Consider the following 18,554-nt stretch of genomic DNA (forward strand, 5'->3'; position numbering starts at 1 on the left):
GTACAGGTGATGCCTGTGTTGAGTTAGAATGACCTGCTGTTTGTACAGGTGCTGCCTGTGTTGAGTTAGAATGACCTGCTGTTTGTACAGGTGATGCCTGTGTTGAGTTAGAATGACCTGCTGTTTGTACAGGTGATGCCTGTGTTGAGTTAGAAGTCACTACCATACTGTATAGTGTCTTCAAAATAACCTTTTTGTTGGAATGAGAAATTACATTTTGGGCCTAATGAACGTTTAGGCCTAAATCGTACTTCACTGTCTTAATTCCCAAGCTTTATCTCTGTCATCTTGACCAGTTAATGCTGTGTTAATCTATTCTACACTGTAATATGGAACTCCGTTACGCTTTTGCTAATTGCCTCTTATCAGAAGTGAACTGCCTCTCCAGAAGGCAATCTAAATCTCATGCTTACACTGGGTCTGCTGTATGGCCTGGCAATCAACCCACTCCTCTGTGTGTAATTGTAGAAGGGAATGGTTATAACTGTCATTTGGGGTTAATGTTAATTATAGCATTATTACTATAGGATACGTTTAACTGTTGCAGGAGTCTTTTCTTATTAGGATTCATTCTATGGTTCAGATTGTTATGGTTGATTCATTGATTTGATATTGACTTAGTGCAGCTCTGATGTCTGCGCAGTTAGTGTTCCTGTTTAACTCAACCATCCATTACATGGAGACACACACAAAGCCAGTCAGTAAATCTCTCTGGGGTACCAACTCATAAACCTCAAAGCCCCCCATGTGTTGACCGGGACAGTGCTGTGCCATGCTCAGCCCACCTGGGTCTTGAGGCAATCTGCCAGGCATGAGACAACCCTGGGCCTCCCACCACCCATCCCTGGGCCTCCCACCACCCATGGACCCATGCCCACCACAGGGCGACTCTGCATCATCATGGGCTATGGAACAGTTGGGTGCCACAAGGCGAGCGTCCAGCTGTGCCCTCGTCTCAGCCTCCTCAGCCGGCGGTGGCGGTCGCAGCAGTGCAGCGGTTAATGCATAAAACATGAGGTCCTTTCTAGTCCTCGGCACTACCTGTCGGCACAAGCTGAAGCTGCCCTTTGTTCTGCCAGCTCGGCTGGTTCTGAAGCGGCCTCATTTGCGCGCCGTTCCTTTTGAGTAAACGCTGAAACAAATGGATCCATCTACAGTATGGTAATGATGCTGCAATCCCATTAGCTTGTCTTTCTTCCTCTCCCTCTGTCTTTGTGCCAGCTGATTGGCCAGCTCTGTTAATGGTCTGGCTGGTTTGTCGTTTGTTTGTTTCTCACTGGCGTCTGGACATTTAAAAAGAACTGCTGATATAAATGAATGTACATTTAGTTGGTGTGCACCACCTGCTTACAGGCTCGTCAGCGCCGTTCTCTTTCCCATTATCATCACCGTCATTTCCACAATCATCACACTCCTCATCATCTTGCTTTACATTTAAACACAGTTATTTTGCATTTAAACACAGTTATTTTACATTTAAACAGTTATTTTACATTTAAACACAGTTATTTTACATTTAAACACAGTTATTTTACATTTAAACAGTTATTTTACATTTAAACACAGTTATTTTACATTTAAACACAGTTATTTTGCATTTAAACACAGTTATTTTACATTTAAACAGTTATTTTACATTTAAACACAGTTATTTTGCATTTAAACACAGTTATTTTACATTTAAACAGTTATTTTACATTTAAACAGTTATTTTACATTTAAACACAGTTATTTTACATTTGCACGCCCTGTGTTTTTGATGCTGGCTTTATTTCAGAGACTTTGTACACATCAGCACAAATGCTAGAGCTCCTGAATGAAAAGCAGTTTTTAGCCTGATATATATATATATAAACACTTTAATTAGCAATTGAAATATGAACACATCTGTATGAGATTATTGCTTGAATAAATTGTGTGACAAAACGTAGTAATGATGCCATTATATGAGACATTCATATTGGCATAACTTCAAAAGCAGTAATTAAGGCAAAGTTCTGTCAACATATTCAATTAAATGGACATTTTCCGTCTGACCTGTGTCATGAGAAACTACATATGTGCATGAATCACCGTATGTATGTACTGCTGCTCTGTCTCACTCCTGTCTCCTGTCTTGTTTCATTCACGTGGCTGGCTTGGACTTGGAATACTTGACTGCGTGCCTGTGTGTGTTCATGTCCCGTTCCTGCGCCCTCGCCCACTCATCCGAAGGCTGTGAGAAATCCCCAAGCTTAAGCAACATAGCGGGCTTGGCTGGTAACGCCCTGAGGCTGTCTCCAGTGACCTCACCCTACGATTCACCGTGCCCGCTGAGGCGTTCCCGCTCCCCAATACCATCTGTCCTGTGAGGCACGGCCCAGAGCGAGGCTTGCCTTCCATCTGAGCACACTCCCCTCCCCCACCCCTACCCCCATAACACCCGACAGAAGCCAGCTTCATAGGCGTTAGCTCTCTGTAGCATCCTGGAATCATATAATATACTCTGTGAATGTTGTTAGCTACTTTAGAGACTAACCTTAGTGGTTTCGACCACAGACTAACCCTGCTCTTCTCCTCTTCCATACAAACGTTGCTTTGAACTGTAGACGTGGTGACCACCCCTGAAGTAGCTCAGCTGTGCATCACTTTGAATTCCCATTACTTCAGTTTTGTTGTACTTTAATAATGGCAATAAAAGGACTCTTGAATGGTGGCTCTAAAAGTAGCAGCCACAACATTTAGTAAATACGTATTCATAATCAGGGAGATTTACATGTTGCTATATTTAGATACTTAGAAAATACGTGCTTCCATAAAAAATAAGAAAAATGTCACTTTATTTTGTGGGGGGGTGGGAGAACTTGTCATGGACTATGTCTTGATTCACACGCTCTCACCTGCCACCCTCTCGCTCTCACCTGCCACGCTGTCGCTCCCACCTGCCACGCTGTCGCTCCCACCTGCCACGCTGTCATTCTCACCTGCCACGCTGTCGCTCCCACCTGCCACGCTGTCATTCTCACCTGCCACGCTGTCGCTCTCACCTGCCACGCTGTCGCTCCCACCTGCCACGCTGTCGCTCTCACCTGCCACGCTGTCGCTCTCACCTGCCACCCTGTCTCTCTGACCTGCCACGCTGTCATTCTCACCTGCCATGCTGTCATTCTCACCTGCCACGCTGTCGCTCTCACCTGCCACGCTGTCGCTCTCACCTGCCACGCTGTCGCTCTCACCTGCCCCGCTGTCGCTCTCACCTGCCCCGCTGTTCGTCTCTCCTGCCACACTGTCGCTCTCACCTGCCAAGCTGTCACTCCCACCTGCCCCGCTGTCGCTCTCACCTGCCACGCTGTCACTCTCACCTGACCCACTGTCACTCTCACCTGCTCCGCTGTTTGTCTCTCCTGCCACACTGTCTCTCTCACCTGCCACCCTGTCACTCTCACGAGCCACCCTGTCACTCTCACCTGACCCACTGTCGCTCTCACCTGCTCCGCTGTTCGTCTCTCCTGCCACACTGTCTCTCTCACCTGCCACCCTGTCACTCTAACGAGCCACCCTGTCGCTCTCACATGTCACCCTGACCCTCTCACTTGCGACACTATCACTCTCACCTGCCACCCTGTCCCTCTCACCTGCCACACTGTCACTTTCACCTGCTACCCTGTCGCTCTCACCTGCCACCCTGTCACTCTCACCTGCCACCCTGTCCCTCTGATCTGCCACCCTGTCGCTCTCACCTGCCACCCTGTCTCTCTGACCTGCCACGCTGTCATTCTCACCTGCCATGCTGTCGCTCTCACCTGCCATGCTGTCGCTCTCACCTGCCCCGCTGTCGCTCTCACCTGCCCCGCTGTCGCTCTCACCTGCCCCGCTGTCGCTCTCACCTGCCCCGCTGTCACTCTCACCTGCCACGCTGTCACTCTCACCTGCCCCGCTGTCGCTCTCACCTGCCCCGCTGTCACTCTCACCTGCCCCTCTGACGCTCTCACCTGCCACGCTGTCGCTCTCACCTGCCCCGCTGTCGCTCTCACCTGCCCCGCTGTCGCTCTCACCTGCCCCGCTGTCGCTCTCACCTGCCACCCTGTCTCTCTCACCTGCCCCGCTGTCACTCTCACCTGCCCCGCTGTCGCTCTCACCTGCCCCGCTGTCGCTCTCACCTGCCCCGCTGTCGCTCTCACCTGCCCCGCTGTCGCTCTCACCTGCCACGCTGTCACTCTCACCTGCCCCGCTGTTGCTCTCACCTGCCACGCTGTCGCTCTCACCTGCCCCGCTGTCACTCTCACCTGCCACGCTGTCGCTCTCACCTGCCCCGCTGTCGCTCTCACCTGCCACGCTGTCGCTCTCACCTGCCCCGCTGTCGCTCTCACCTGCCCCGCTGTCGCTCTCACCTGCCACCCTGTCTCTCTCACCTGCCCCGCTGTCGCTCTCACCTGCCCCGCTGTTCGTCTCTCCTGCCACACTGTCTCTCTCACCTGCCACGCTGTCGCTCTCACCTGCCACGCTGTCACTCTCACCTGACCCGCTGTCACTCTCACCTGCCCCGCTGTCACTCTCACCTGCCCCGCTGTTCGTCTCTCCTGCCACACTGTCTCTCTCACCTGCCACGCTGTCACTCTCACCTGCCACACTGTCTCTCTCTCCTGCCACACTGTCACTCTCACCTGCCCTGCTGTCGCTCTCACCTGCCACACTGTCACTCTCACCTGACCCACTGTTCGTCTCACCTGCCTCACTGTCTCTCTCTCCTGCCACGCTGTCGCTCTCACCTGACCCGCTGTCGCTCTCATCTGCCCTGCTGTTCGTCTCACCTGACCCGCTGTCGCTCTCACCTGACCCACTGTCGCTCTCACCTGACCCGCTGTTCGTCTCACCTGCCTCACTGTCTCTCTCTCCTGCCACGCTGTCGCTCTCACCTGACCCGCTGTCGCTCTCACCTGCCCTGCTGTTCGTCTCACCTGACCCGCTGTCGCTCTCACCTGACCCACTGTCGCTCTCACCTGCCACGCTGTCGCTCTCACCTGACCCACTGTCACTCTCACCTGCTCCGCTGTTCGTCTCTCCTGCCACACTGTCACTCTCACCTGACCCGCTGTCGCTCTCACCTGCCACGCTGTCACTCTCACCTGACCCGCTGTCGCTCTCACCTGCTCCGCTGTACGTCTCTCCTGCCACACTGTCGCTCTCACCTGCCACGCTGTCACTCTCACCTGACCCGCTGTCGCTCTCACCTGCCCCGCTGTTCGTCTCTCCTGCCACACTGTCGCTCTCACCTGCTCCGCTGTCCGTCTCTCCTTCCACACTGTCGCTCTCACCTGACATGCTGTCACTCTCACCTGCTCCGCTGTTCGTCTCTCCTGCCACACTGACACTCTCACCTGACCCGCTGTCGCTCTCACCTGCCACGCTGTCACTCTCACCTGCCACGCTGTCACTCTCACCTGACCCGCTGTCGCTCTCACCTGCTCCGCTGTTCGTCTCTCCTGCCACACTGTCGCTCTCACCTGCCACGCTGTCACTCTCACCTGACCCGCTGTCGCTCTCACCTGACCCGCTGTCGCTCTCACCTGCTCCGCTGTTCGTCTCTCCTGCCACACTGTCGCTCTCACCTGCCACGCTGTCACTCTCACCTGACCCGCTGTCGCTCTCACTTGCCCCGCTGTTCGTCTCTCCTGCCACACTGTCGCTCTCACCTGCTCCGCTGTCCGTCTCTCCTGCCACACTGTCGCTCTCACCTGCCACGCTGTCACTCTCACCTGACATGCTGTCACTCTCACCTGCTCCGCTGTTCGTCTCTCCTGCCACACTGTCGCTCTCACCTGCCACGCTGTCACTCTCACCTGACATGCTGTCACTCTCACCTGCTCCGCTGTTCGTCTCTCCTGCCACACTGACACTCTCACCTGCCACGCTGTCGCTCTCACCTGCCATGCTGTCACTCTCACCTGACCCGCTGTCACTCTCACCTGCTCCGCTGTTTGTCATCCTGCCACACTGTCGCTCTCACCTGCCACGCTGTCACTCTCACCTGCCACGCTGTCACTCTCACCTGCCACGCTGTCGCTCTCACCTGCCATGCTGTCACTCTCACCTGACCCGCTGTCTCTCTCACCTGCCCCGCTGTTCGTCTCTCCTGCCACGCTTTCACTCTCACCTGCTCCGCTGTTCGTCATCCTGTGTAATCATCTGCCAGCGGTGTGGTGAGAAAGAGAGAAGGAGAGATAAAAACTAAAGAGAAGACAGGTTAAAACGGTGGGCCTGGGCCGTGGGAATGTGCATGGGACTTGTGTGTCTGCATCGTGCCATTGGCCTCCACCTGGGGGACTGAACACACAACATAAAATGCCCAACAGTGTTTTTCTGTTTTCTCTGCATGTGGGCTATGATGGTTTGCTACTGTTTCAAATGTTTTACTGTGATCTTATTTAACTGTCAATCGCTGTGTTGCCAAGCTGAAGTGTCTCTGATATTGTTTACTCACAGATAACTGCAAAGAGATTGTCTTTACTGGTTTCACGCAAGCAGAGAGCAGCATTCTTTAATTGCTGGGGGAAGGCACATCCCTGGTGGAAAGGTAACATTGTCATTCTGAATGGCATGTGAGCTGCCTGCTAAACACTGTGCTGCTGATCCCTGGTGGTCACCTCTGGCTAATGGCCTTTTGTTTTAGTGTGTGTGCAGAAGGGGCTAATTCAACAATTGTAGTCACGGAAATGACATCGGCACCCCCTCTGCATCATGACTCATGGCTTTATACACACATGCATGCATGTGCACTCATATACACACACACAAGCATTTGACAGACGTGCACACACACATACACCACATTGGACACAGACACACACACACACATTAGACACACACACACCGCATTAGACACAGACACACACACACACATTAAACACACACACACACACACACACATTTCTGTATATTCTTTAAAAGACAGCAGGAATGCCTTTGATGGTCCTATCAAACCAGAACCTTTGTTTTATTAATAGCGATGTAATTCATTATTGATGAGAGAATTTACTACTCACATAAATTGTTGCCGATGCTAACAGGTGTGTCGCACGACAGAGGACATTACCATTCAGCAATATGCCTCACCCAATCCTTTGTCTATACTAGTAGCAGGAAGGTTGCTAAGCAACTGGCACATAGTCAGACACATCTCACAGTTGCTGAACACACAAACTGTCTCCTAATTAAAACGAAAAGCTCACGACTAGCGCTTTCCATATTTCTATATTAAAATAATTATTGAATCACCCCCCCCCCCCCTCCATTGCAATACTGTGCATTGATTGAGCGTTTGCGATCATGACTTCATAGAATGCCATCGATTTGTATATATTCATCTTTACATATAAACTGTAAATGAGAAGCAAATATCTGAACACAAAAATAGCATGAATCTGCATGTGGTTATTGGTATAATGACTATAGATTATTATCATTAGAGAGATGCATTTCTGATATTTAGAGATGTGACCTGCTTTACATTCTGTTTAGCCGTTTACGTGTCCGATTGGAATGACGGCAGTCATCAGCCAATCAGTGGACTAACAAGACCTATTGGTGTGTGGATCCTATTGAATCACACAGCGTCACTCAAGGGACGTGAACCATCCAGAACACTCACATCGGTGAAGGATTGTTGACTGACAAGCGTCAGGTCCAATGACGCTGCCTGGGAAAACAGGAACTGTCCAAGACTGAGGTCAATTGGAATTCTGGGAATAGATGGGACAGGGAAAGTTGTCTTTTTCCCAGATTCTCAATGTCATGGATATTGAGTGAAGCATAAAACTGTCACAAGAAAAAAAAAGGACCCTTCTTGGAAGACGAGGCTAGCTGCTTTATTTAGATATTGTATTTGTAAATAATAACATGATACAGCACATGGGTCAAGAAGCTCCTCTCTCTCTCATCTGTCCTTTGGATTGCGAGCCAGGTAAAAGGGTCATGCTTAGACCTCCATATCAATCACTCTCCATGGTATCCCTCCTCGCAATACATGTTATTAAGATGCATCAGTTGAGGCACTATGTGTTCTGAAAATGGAGTGTATTAATATATGAATTCTGCTTAATATACAGTAAAGAGAGAATAACGTGGGATAAGTTGAATAAATGTGACATAGGGTTTCATCAATGCTTGTGATTCCCTTAGACGTGTTGGTGGATTCCATTGCTGTGGTGTGCATTTCCATGTGTGTGTTGTGAACTCCAGGGTAACATCTAGACATCATGCAGTTGTAAAGCAGAACAATGAAAACCTGTAAGAAACCCATTTCACTATTCCAGCTAGTTTGAACATAGAACGAGGAAGCTTAAAGTACCCTGTAGAGATGTGTTATCCTGGACACCATACCCCAACAATCAGATACAATTTGCAATAATGACACCCAAACGAAAGGCACCGATTTGCACTGTGATTTTAGCTACCTGCCATAAGAAATTATACACTGGTCTAGTACAGCCTATATAACAGGACAATGCTAAAGCACCCCTCCATTGACCTGATAGTGAGGGTTGATTTTGAATACTGTGGGGGATTGGAATACTGTGACCTGCACAGTGAAGACCCCCCCCCCCCACACACACACACACACACTCACTCTCTGTGTAGTGCATTGCTGCTTAACTCTTTGAAACGTCAAGGGACACCAATCAGTATCTATTCTTCTATGACAAAAGTGATTTAAATGTGTTTATTTTTTTGAATCTCGAACATGTAATTTTGTGTCTCTTGTGGAGTGCTTGGTTTACTTGTGAAAGTTATGGTAGCCCAACACTGTTTCTCTCCATTACGTCCACAACTGTCACTTGGGCTTGATCCAGCTTCATGTTCTGTATCTTTTAATGTGAGGACAATTCTAGTTTGAAGTCTGTATTTGTGGAGCCATTTGTTGGCATTCTGAAGTGCATGCTATAAAAAAAAGAAAACATGTCAAATTGTAAAACAGGATGACAACATATATCACGTTCAAAGAGATGTGTAAAATGAAATGCCATGTGAGAAAATCACATAAACATATTTAACTTTTAAACCATTGTTGTTTCCTTACTTCACACAATTGCAGGAGAAGTACTGTCTTTGATAGAGGAACAGCTATAGCACCACGCTGATCCAACTAAGGTCCACCCTTTTTCATAAGACTCACACAGGTGATTGTATTGCAATTGTCTTTGTTCAAGCTACACCATTTTACGCTGTTGACGTATGGAAGAAGGATCCATTTTCATTCAGATATCTAGCATCACCCTTTACTCCTACGGCTTATCGTCAACGATAATGATAGCAGTCGTTGTGATAATGATATGCCTTTTTCCAGTTCTCTCTCCTGTGCTGCCTCTAATTCTCCAGCTGGCGTCCGGCGGCAATCAGCCCCTCCGTGCCGGTAACTCAGAGACATCCCAACTATCTTTACACCCGTCACCATGGAAACAGCAAACGTGTGTCGTGAAGATGTAAACAGCTGAGGATAGGAGTGTGTTTTACAGGGGAAGAAACTCCACACACCCCGGGCTGTATCAAACTCCCTTAAGGGCGACCGCGAGACATCCTTAGACAGCCAGGGGGAAAAACCAACCGTAATTTTCTAAATATCAAAATAGTGACTATGAATATAGAATCAGAGCGTTTTTCCTGGGCCGCCGTGAGAAACATCACAGACAAGTGTCTGTGAACTGGGCACTACTGCAACCTACAGTGAAAGACTTGTACTAAAAGTCTCTGTGAACTGGGCACTACTGCAACCTACAGTGAAAGACTGGTCGTCTGCAGGTTTGATCGTGAAAACAAACAACGACAAAAAGAGAGAGACAGAGAAGGATGTGTCGGTGTCAGACGCTAAGTGCTGGTTGAGTGTTATACTATATGTCTTAGTAACTCTGTGGAGTAGTTGTGCCAGGTTCTCCACATGATGTTGTGTCACACACCGCTGAGAGGGGACGGTGATGGGGACACACACTGCTGGGAGGGGACGGGGACAGACACTGCTGAGAGGGGACCGGGTCAGACACTGCTGAGAGGGGACGGGGACAGACACTGCTGAGAGGGGATGGGGACAGACACTGCTGAGAGGGAATGGGGACACACACTGCTGAGAGGGGATGGGGACACACACTGCTGAGAGGGGACGGGGACAGACACTGCTGAGAGGGGACGGGGACAAACACTGCTGAGAGGGGACGGAGACAGACACTGCTGAGAGGGGATGGGCACACACACTGCTGAGAGGGGACGGAGACAGACACTGCTGAGAGGGGACGGGGACACACTGCTGAGAGGGTACGGGGACAGACACTGCTGAGAGGGGACGGAGACAAACACTGCTGAGAGGGGACGGAGACAGACACTGCTGAGAGGGGATGGGCACACACACTGCTGAGAGGGGACGGAGACAGACACTGCTGAGAGGGGACGGGGACACACTGCTGAGAGGGGACGGGGACAGACACTGCTGAGAGGGGACGGGGACTGGAACGAGGGCGGGGACGGGGATCAATGAGCTCACAACCTATTATGATTAACCTGTCAGAATCAGTTAGAATCCAACCTTCATTGACGAATATATTTATATCTGATGAATGGAAACAAGTTTAGATCATCGAACCGAAGCTCTCAACGTCAGAGTGGTGCTTTAATCCTAATAATCACAATGTAATGAGTGTGGTATGAGAGAGGTGTAGTTGAGTAGGGAGCAAAGTGAATCAGGGAATAGAGTGGGTCTCATTTTCAGCCATTGTTTCAGGTTCTGTACTCAGAAAGCCACAGAAAATGCTCTCAATTCCAGTTACTGACACAGAGGCCTCTGTCGACAACCACAGGGGCTTGCTGTAGTGGTGTGTGCTGAGTGCTGGATGCTCTACAGCAGTAATGATAGCGTTATAGCTCTCCCAAACAGCAATGAGATGAGTGTTGCCATAATGGCCCTCCAGTTAAAATATGATTCATCGCCCGATAACAGATACATCAGCCTGGTCACTTCAGCGAGTCGGAAAACACACTGCTATAGTTGTATAATGTGTAAGTGTAGTGTTGATAGTGTTAAACACTGCTATAGTTGTATAATGTGTAAGTGTAGTGTTGATAGTGTTAAACACTGCTATAGTTGTATAATGTGTAAGTGTAGTGTTGATAGTGTTAAACACTGCTATAGTTGTATAATGTGTAAGTGTAGTGTTGATAGTGTTAAACACTGCTATAGTTGTATAATGTGTAAGTGTAGTGTTGATAGTATTAAACACTGCTATAGTTGTATAATGTGTAAGTGTAGTGTTGATAGTGTTAAACACTGCTATAGTTGTATAATGTGTAAGTGTAGTGTTGATAGTGTTAAACACTGCTATAGTTGTATAATGTGTAAGTGTAGTGTTGATAGTGTTAAACACTGCTATAGTTGTATAATGTGTAAATGTAGTGTTGATAGTGTTAAACACTGCTATAGTTGTGTAAGTGTAGTGTTGATAGTGTTAAACACTGCTATAGTTGTATAATGTGTACGTGTAGTGTTGATAGTGTTAAACACTGCTATAGTTGTGTAAGTGTAGTGTTGATAGTGTTAAACACTGCTCTAGTTGTATAATATGTAAGTGTAGTGTTGATAGTGTTATACACTGCTATAGTTGTATAATGTGTAAGTGTAGTGTTGATAGTGTTATACACTGCTATAGTTGTATAATGTGTAAGTGTAGTGTTGATAGTGTTAAACACTGCTATAGTTGTGTAAGTGTAGTGTTGATAGTGTTAAACACTGCTATAGTTGTATAATGTGTAAGTGTAGTGTTGATAGTGTTATACACTGCTATAGTTGTATAATGTGTAAGTGTAGTGTTGATAGTGTTAAACACTGCTATAGTTGTATAATGTGTAAGTGTAGTGTTGATAGTGTTATACACTGCTATAGTTGTATAATGTGTAAGTGTAGTGTTGATAGTGTTAAACACTGCTATAGTTGTATAATGTGTAAGTGTAGTGTTGATAGTGTTAAACACTGCTATAGTTGTATAATGTGTAAATGTAGTGTTGATAGTGTTAAACACTGCTATAGTTGTGTAAGTGTAGTGTTGATAGTGTTAAACACTGCTATAGTTGTATAATGTGTAAGTGTAGTGTTGATAGTGTTAAACACTGCTATAGTTGTATAATGTGTAAATGTAGTGTTGATAGTGTTATACACTGCTATAGTTGTGTAAGTGTAGTGTTGATAGTGTTAAACACTGCTATAGTTGTATAATGTGTAAATGTAGTGTTGATAGTGTTAAACACTGCTATAGTTGTATAATGTGTAAGTGTAGTGTTGATAGTGTTAAACACTGCTATAGTTGTATAAGTGTAGTGTTAATAGTGTTAAACACTGCTATAGTTGTATAATGTGTACGTGTGGTGTTGATAGTGTTTAACACTGCTATAGTTTTATAGTGTGTATGTGTAGTGTTGATCGTGTTCAATGTGTTTCTTCTTAAAGGTCCAGTATAGTCCAACGTGATGTTTCTGTGTTTCATATGCACTGAGTGTACTTAACAACACCTGCTCTTTCCATGACATAGACTGACCAGGTGAATCCAGGTGAAAGCTATAATCCCTTACTGATGTCACTTGTTAAAACTTCTTGTCAATACGGGGGCGCTGTTTTCACTTTGGAAAAAATTGTGCCCACTTGAAACGGCCTCATACTCTGTTCTAGATCATACAATATGCATAATATTATTACTAATGGATAGAAAACAATCTCAAGTTTCTACAACTGTTTGAATTATATCTGTGAGTAAAACAGAACTCATTTGGCAGCAAAAATCCATACAGGAAGTGAAAAATCTGAAAACGAGGCTCTGTTTCAGGGCCTGCCTATTCAACTGGCTTTTATTTATCGATATGCATGCACTTCATACGCCTTCCACTAGATGTCAACAGGCAGTGGAAGGTGGAATGGGGTGTCTAGCTTGATCTGAGGTCGAATGAGAGCTTTTGGAGTGACAGGTCCGGAATTTTCTTTGTCTTCGAAGGCGCGCAGCGGAGGTCGACATTGTCTTCTGAAAAGCGTTCGGTTTACACGGCGAATATCTCCGGCTCTGATTTTATTTGATACATATGATAATAACATCATAAAGTAGGTTTTTTCAACCGAGTTTTATCAGTTTATTCAACGTTTATTGGGACTTTTGGAGTTTTCCGTTCTTTGCGTCAAGAGAGTATGGAAATGTTACCAACCTTGGCTAGCATTGTGGCGCGAATTCGACAGAAGAAATGGACATTCTAAAACCAAACAACGATTTATTCTGGACCAAGGACTCCTTGTACATCATTCTGATGGAAGCTCAGCAAAAGTAAGAAAACATTTATGATGTTATTTCGTATTTCTGTGTAAAATGTTGAGTCCTATTCTCCGCCGTTTTGGTGAGCGCTGTCTCGCAATAACGCAAGCTGTATGTTATGGTAAAGTTATTTTTAAAAATCTACCACAGCGGTTGCATTAAGAACCAGTGTATCTTTCATTTGCCATACAACAAGTATTTTTATGTAAAGTTTTTGATGAGTTCTTTGGTCAGATTAGGTGAGTGTCCAACATATCTCCGGAGATTCTGGTGAATCAATGCTACGTATTCACAATGTATAACCAGGATTTGTAGCTCTAAATATGCACATTTTCGAACAAAACATAATTGTATTGTATAACATGATGTTATAAGACAGTCATCTGATGAAGTTGTCCAAAGGTTAGTAATTAATTTTAGATATTTTGCTGGTTTTTGCGAAAGCTACCTTTGCGGTGAATAAATGCGTTTGTGTGTTTGGCTATTGTGGTAAGCTAATATAATTCAATATTGTGTTTTCGCTGTAAAACACTTAAAAAATCTGAAATATTGGCTGGATTCACAATATGTTTATCTTTCAGTTGCTGTACGCCATGTATTTTTCATAAATGTTTTATGATGAGTATTTATTTATTTCACGTTGCTCTCTGTAATTATTCTGGTTGCTTTGGTGCTATTTTTGATGGTATCTGCAATGTAAAACTATGATTTATACCTCAAATATGCACATTTTCGAACAAAACATAAATGTATTGTATAACATGTTATAAGACTGTCATCTGATGAAGTTATTTCTTGGTTAGTGACTAATTTTATCTCTATTTTGTCGGTTTTGTGAAAGCTACCTATGCGGTGGAAACATGGTGAAAATATGCGGTTGTGTGTTTGGCTATTGTGGTTAGCTAATAGAAATACATATTGTGTTTTCGCTGTAAAACATTTTAAAAATCGGAAATGATGGCTGGATTCACAAGATGTTTATCTTTCATTTGCTGTATTGGACTTGTGATTTCATGAAGATTATATGATATGATATCCCTGTCCCGTTAGGCTAGGCTATGCTAGTCAGCTTTTTTGATGAGGAGGATCCCAGATCCGGGAGAGAGAAGCGGTAGAGGTTGAAAACACTTCAATCCTTGTAGATGAAGGGGAGGAGACAGGTTAAAGAAGGATTTTAAGCCTTGAGAAAATTGATACATGGATTGTGCATGTGTGCCATTCAGAGGGCAAGACACAAGATTCAAGTGCCTTTGAACAGGGTATGGTAGTAGGTGCCAGGCACACCAGTTCGTTTCAAGAACTACAACGCTGCTGGGTTTTTCACGCTCAACAGTTTTCCGTGTGTATCAAGAATGGTCCACCCTTGTAGAGTTCATGTCCCGACGAATTGAGGCTGTTCTGAGGGCAAAATGCAACTCAATATTAAGATTGTTTGTACACTCAGTGTATATTTCCACACTATGAGGTTGAATAATATTGTGAAATTGTGAAAATGATGTCAATCTCCTTTTAGTGTAAGAGCTGTTAGAAAAGACCACCTGAAATTTCAGCCTGTTTTGGTGGGATGGAGTTTTGACCAATAAGAAAGAAAGTTCCAAACTTCTCTGCCAATAACAGCTAGTTTTCAATTTTCCCCTCCCCACTCAGACCACTCCCAGAAAGTCCTTACTAAATTCTTGCTTGAGACATTGCTCTTGCTAAGATGCTGTTATGTTTCTTTTGACAATTTTAATTGAAAACAATCACAGTAAGATACTTAATTAATTGTTACCCGGAAAAGATTTGATATTGAGCTAAACCGGCTACAGGAGAATTATACTTCCTCTTTTGCTGGGAAGGCGTCATATTACTATTCAGTGTTGCTACAGACTTTTCCTGATATGTGGAAATAGGGCTTTTTCTTGTATGATGAGATGGTGAGGGAAGTACATGTCTCTTTTTTTCCAGAGGCCTGTGTAGACGCCTTGGTGTGAGTCTCAAGGTTAGAGGTTAGTAATGGTTAATGGTGTCTGACCACTTGTTTAACAAACACATTGAATCGCAGCAGCCCCAGACACAGAAATCATTAACAGAATTCTTGACATCTGTTTTACACCGACAAGGTGTCTGACACCTCTAAACTAGACAGGCGGAGGATTTGCCTCTCAACAAATAACACCCAGCTAATTTGGTTCCATGGATGTTGTTCTCAAATAACCAAAGGAGAAACTTGAAGGGACGACACTGTTCAATGTTTGCTGGACACTTTGGATCAGATGGCTGGCTACACATTGAAATAAACTCCTATGCCATAATAGCTCTTGGGAAATGTAACTTTTTTTAATGTCATTTAGATTTGGTTTTCAAATTAACATAATGGAATGTATCGGCTATTTAAATAGGCCTACACAAAATGAGAGTAGTCATGAGAAATGTAAAACATTTAAAAGAAAATGTTTTTATGTGCTTGTCAGTAAACAATGTAGTTTTTTGTCTTCAGTTTATCGTACAACATTCAGCTAGAAGTTGTATTTGAATGATTGATGAGCAACATTACCCAGATGACATTGCCACAATTAAGCCGCAAATCGTAGTCATCAAAGGCGAAAGCATCCAGTTAGAATACAGCAGATATCACTAATCAAGCTACAGTATGTCAAGCATTCTGTATGTCCTAGGAATGACAAGTTGGGCTGGAGGTTCAGCTCATTGGGTGTTGATCGAGTCTCCTAGATCAGGGTTCTCAGGTAACAGTTCACCATTAGCTCTTTCTTAGAGTGACAGGCATATGTTGGTGGTTTAGAAGTACAGCTGCATGGCAGAGATGAAGCTTTTAAATCCTGCACATCTCCAGCCCCTCCTCACGTCACCATAGAAACACATCCCAGTGTGACTCCGGTGAGTGTGTCTGATGTTGGTGACAATTCCCCAGTCAGGAAGCTATAAATGTTTTCTGTGTGTGTGTGTGTGTCATCAATATGAGTTGTGTGTGTGTGTGCACGATCGAGCGAGCAAGCGTGTGTGTGAATGTGTGTCATTATCAACAGGAGCTTTCATATTGGTTATTCTTAGTTCCTTGGAGAGATTAAGCTGGGCATAGGGACAGACAGTGGCATTTTTCTCTTGTGATTCCCTTCGGTGTATCACAAACAGCGTAGTGATACTTCAAAAAGAACAGTAAACAACTATTTTAGCTTTACACCATGGTATATTGTCTGATATACACGTGGCTGGAATGCTGTTTCATCCAATCAGCATCCAGGATCTGAACTATCAATGTTATAATACAATGTAATAACACATGATACATGTTTTATTTCACAACATGAATAATAGGGTGACCCTCTTCCTGGGGTCCAGCAAAATTAAGGCAGGTTATACAATTTTTAAAACATTACAATACAGAAGATAGCCCTATTTGGTAGAAGACCAAGTCCATATTATGGTAAGAACAGCTCAAATAAGCAAAGAGAGACGACAGTACATTATTTATTTAAGACATGAAGGTCAGTCAATGCGGAAAATTTTAAGAACTTTGAAAGTTTCTTCAAGTGCAGTCGCAAAAAAACATCAAGCACTATGATGGAACTGTATCTCATGAGGACCTCCACAGGAATGGAAGACCCAGAGGTACCTCTGCTGCAGAGGATATAGTTCATTAAAGTTACCAGCCTCAGAAATGTGGAAATTTGTCCTTTAGTCTGATGAGTCCAAATGTGATATTTTTGGTTCCAACCTCCGTATCTTTGTGAGACGCAGAGTAAGTGAACGGAGGCTATCCACATGGGTGGTTCCCACAGTGAAGCATGGAGGAGGAGGTGTGATGGTGTGGAGGTGCTTTGCTGGTGACACAGTCTGTGATTTATTTAGAATTCAAGGCACACCCAGCATGGCTACCACAGCAATCTGCAGCAATACGCCATCCCATCTGGTTTGCACTTAATGGGACTATCATTTGTTTTTCAGCAGGACAATCAACAGGACCCAGCACACCTCCAGGCTGTGTAAGGGCTATTTGACCAAGAAGGATAGTGATGGAGTGCTGCATCAGATGACCTGGCCTCCACAATCACCCAACCTCAACCCAATTGAGATGGTTTGGGATGAGTTGGACCAGAGAGGGAAATAAAAGCAACCAACAAGGGCTCAGCATATGTGGGAACTCCTTCAAGACTGTTGGGAAATCCTTCCAGGTGAAGCTGTTTGAGAATACCAAGCATGTGCAAAGCTGTCATCAAGGCAAAGGGTGGCTACTTTTAAGAATTTCACATGTAAAATATATTTTGATTTGTTTAACACTTTTTTGGTTACTACATGATTCCATGTGTTATTTTATAGTTTTGATGTCTTCACTATTATTCTACAATGTAGAAAATAGTACAAATAAAGAAAAACCCTTGAATGAGTAGGTGTGTCCAAACTTTTGACTGGTACTGTACTGTATGTCTATCTATATCTTATCCTATCCACTATATAACACAACTTAGCCATTTAAAACTTTTACTTACCGTCCAATTACAAAGCAGTAGCCCCATTACACCGGGGACATACAGTATCTCCGCCCACAAAATGGTTACTATTGGACAGATGACTTGATTAAATCAGGCAATGTAATGGTGAATTATGTATGCACATTCTCAAGGTCAGAGCCCAGGTAAACATGTTCCCTGTGTCTGCAGACTGGCCGCTTGTATTGATGATCTTCTCTCTGTGAATACACAGAGCTCAAAAAATGCGTTTACACGCTCGATCAAGCCCACTGCAATGGGCTCAACCAAAATGCACTGTACATACAGTTGATATGATCAACGAGAGAAGATGTCTCCATTGTCAAGAATTGCATAGCTGTTTGAAATCAAAGAGGTTACATTGAGAATGCATTATTGTCTCTAACAGGTACTAAACTAACAATTGATCTCATTAAAAATGCAAGAACTCTAACTCATTTAATTAGGATGTTTTACTCTACTTTACTTTACTTTTAAGTTTGTCTTAACTCAGGTCAACACAATCTTAATGGTTTTCATACATTAAATACCTCAAAGCCATGTTTATTTTTACATGTATTGTGCTTTGCTGTGCAGGAGGACGGCTAATTAGAGAACACTGTCGCTCTCCCATTTAGAGCACTTAAAGGGATACTTTGAGATTTGAAGGAAATTAGAGGTAGTTTCGCGAGCCAGTCTATGGGCATAGACTTCCAGTGATAGCGCTAGCGCTAGTTAGCTACTTTCTTCAAACTGCACACAGAGACATAACAATTATATC

The 18,554-nt window shown here is 44.7% G+C and overlaps 1 protein-coding gene across 4 annotated transcripts in view; it reads left to right on the forward strand.

The window, feature by feature from the left end:
- Positions 1-9,037, forward strand: part of kcnc2 (potassium voltage-gated channel, Shaw-related subfamily, member 2) — a 68,506-nt gene extending 59,469 nt beyond the window's left edge. Inside the window, exons 4-6 of one of the 4 annotated variants that reach the window (XM_055905984.1) lie at positions 2,215-2,319; positions 6,463-6,553; positions 7,498-9,037. In XM_055905984.1, the coding sequence (XP_055761959.1) occupies positions 2,215-2,319; positions 6,463-6,521 (164 nt within the window). In that variant the 3' untranslated portion in view covers positions 6,522-6,553; positions 7,498-9,037. Of the gene's footprint in view, positions 1-2,214; positions 2,929-6,462; positions 6,554-7,497 lie in introns of those variants that run through there. The other 3 variants (XM_055905983.1, XM_055905982.1, XM_055905981.1) reach the window with 3 other exon arrangements.
- Positions 9,038-18,554: the final 9,517 nt, after the last annotated feature.

The sequence above is a fragment of the Salvelinus fontinalis genome, chromosome 39 (genome assembly GCF_029448725.1).
Source record: "Salvelinus fontinalis isolate EN_2023a chromosome 39, ASM2944872v1, whole genome shotgun sequence".
Taxonomy (NCBI): Eukaryota; Metazoa; Chordata; class Actinopteri; order Salmoniformes; family Salmonidae; genus Salvelinus; species Salvelinus fontinalis.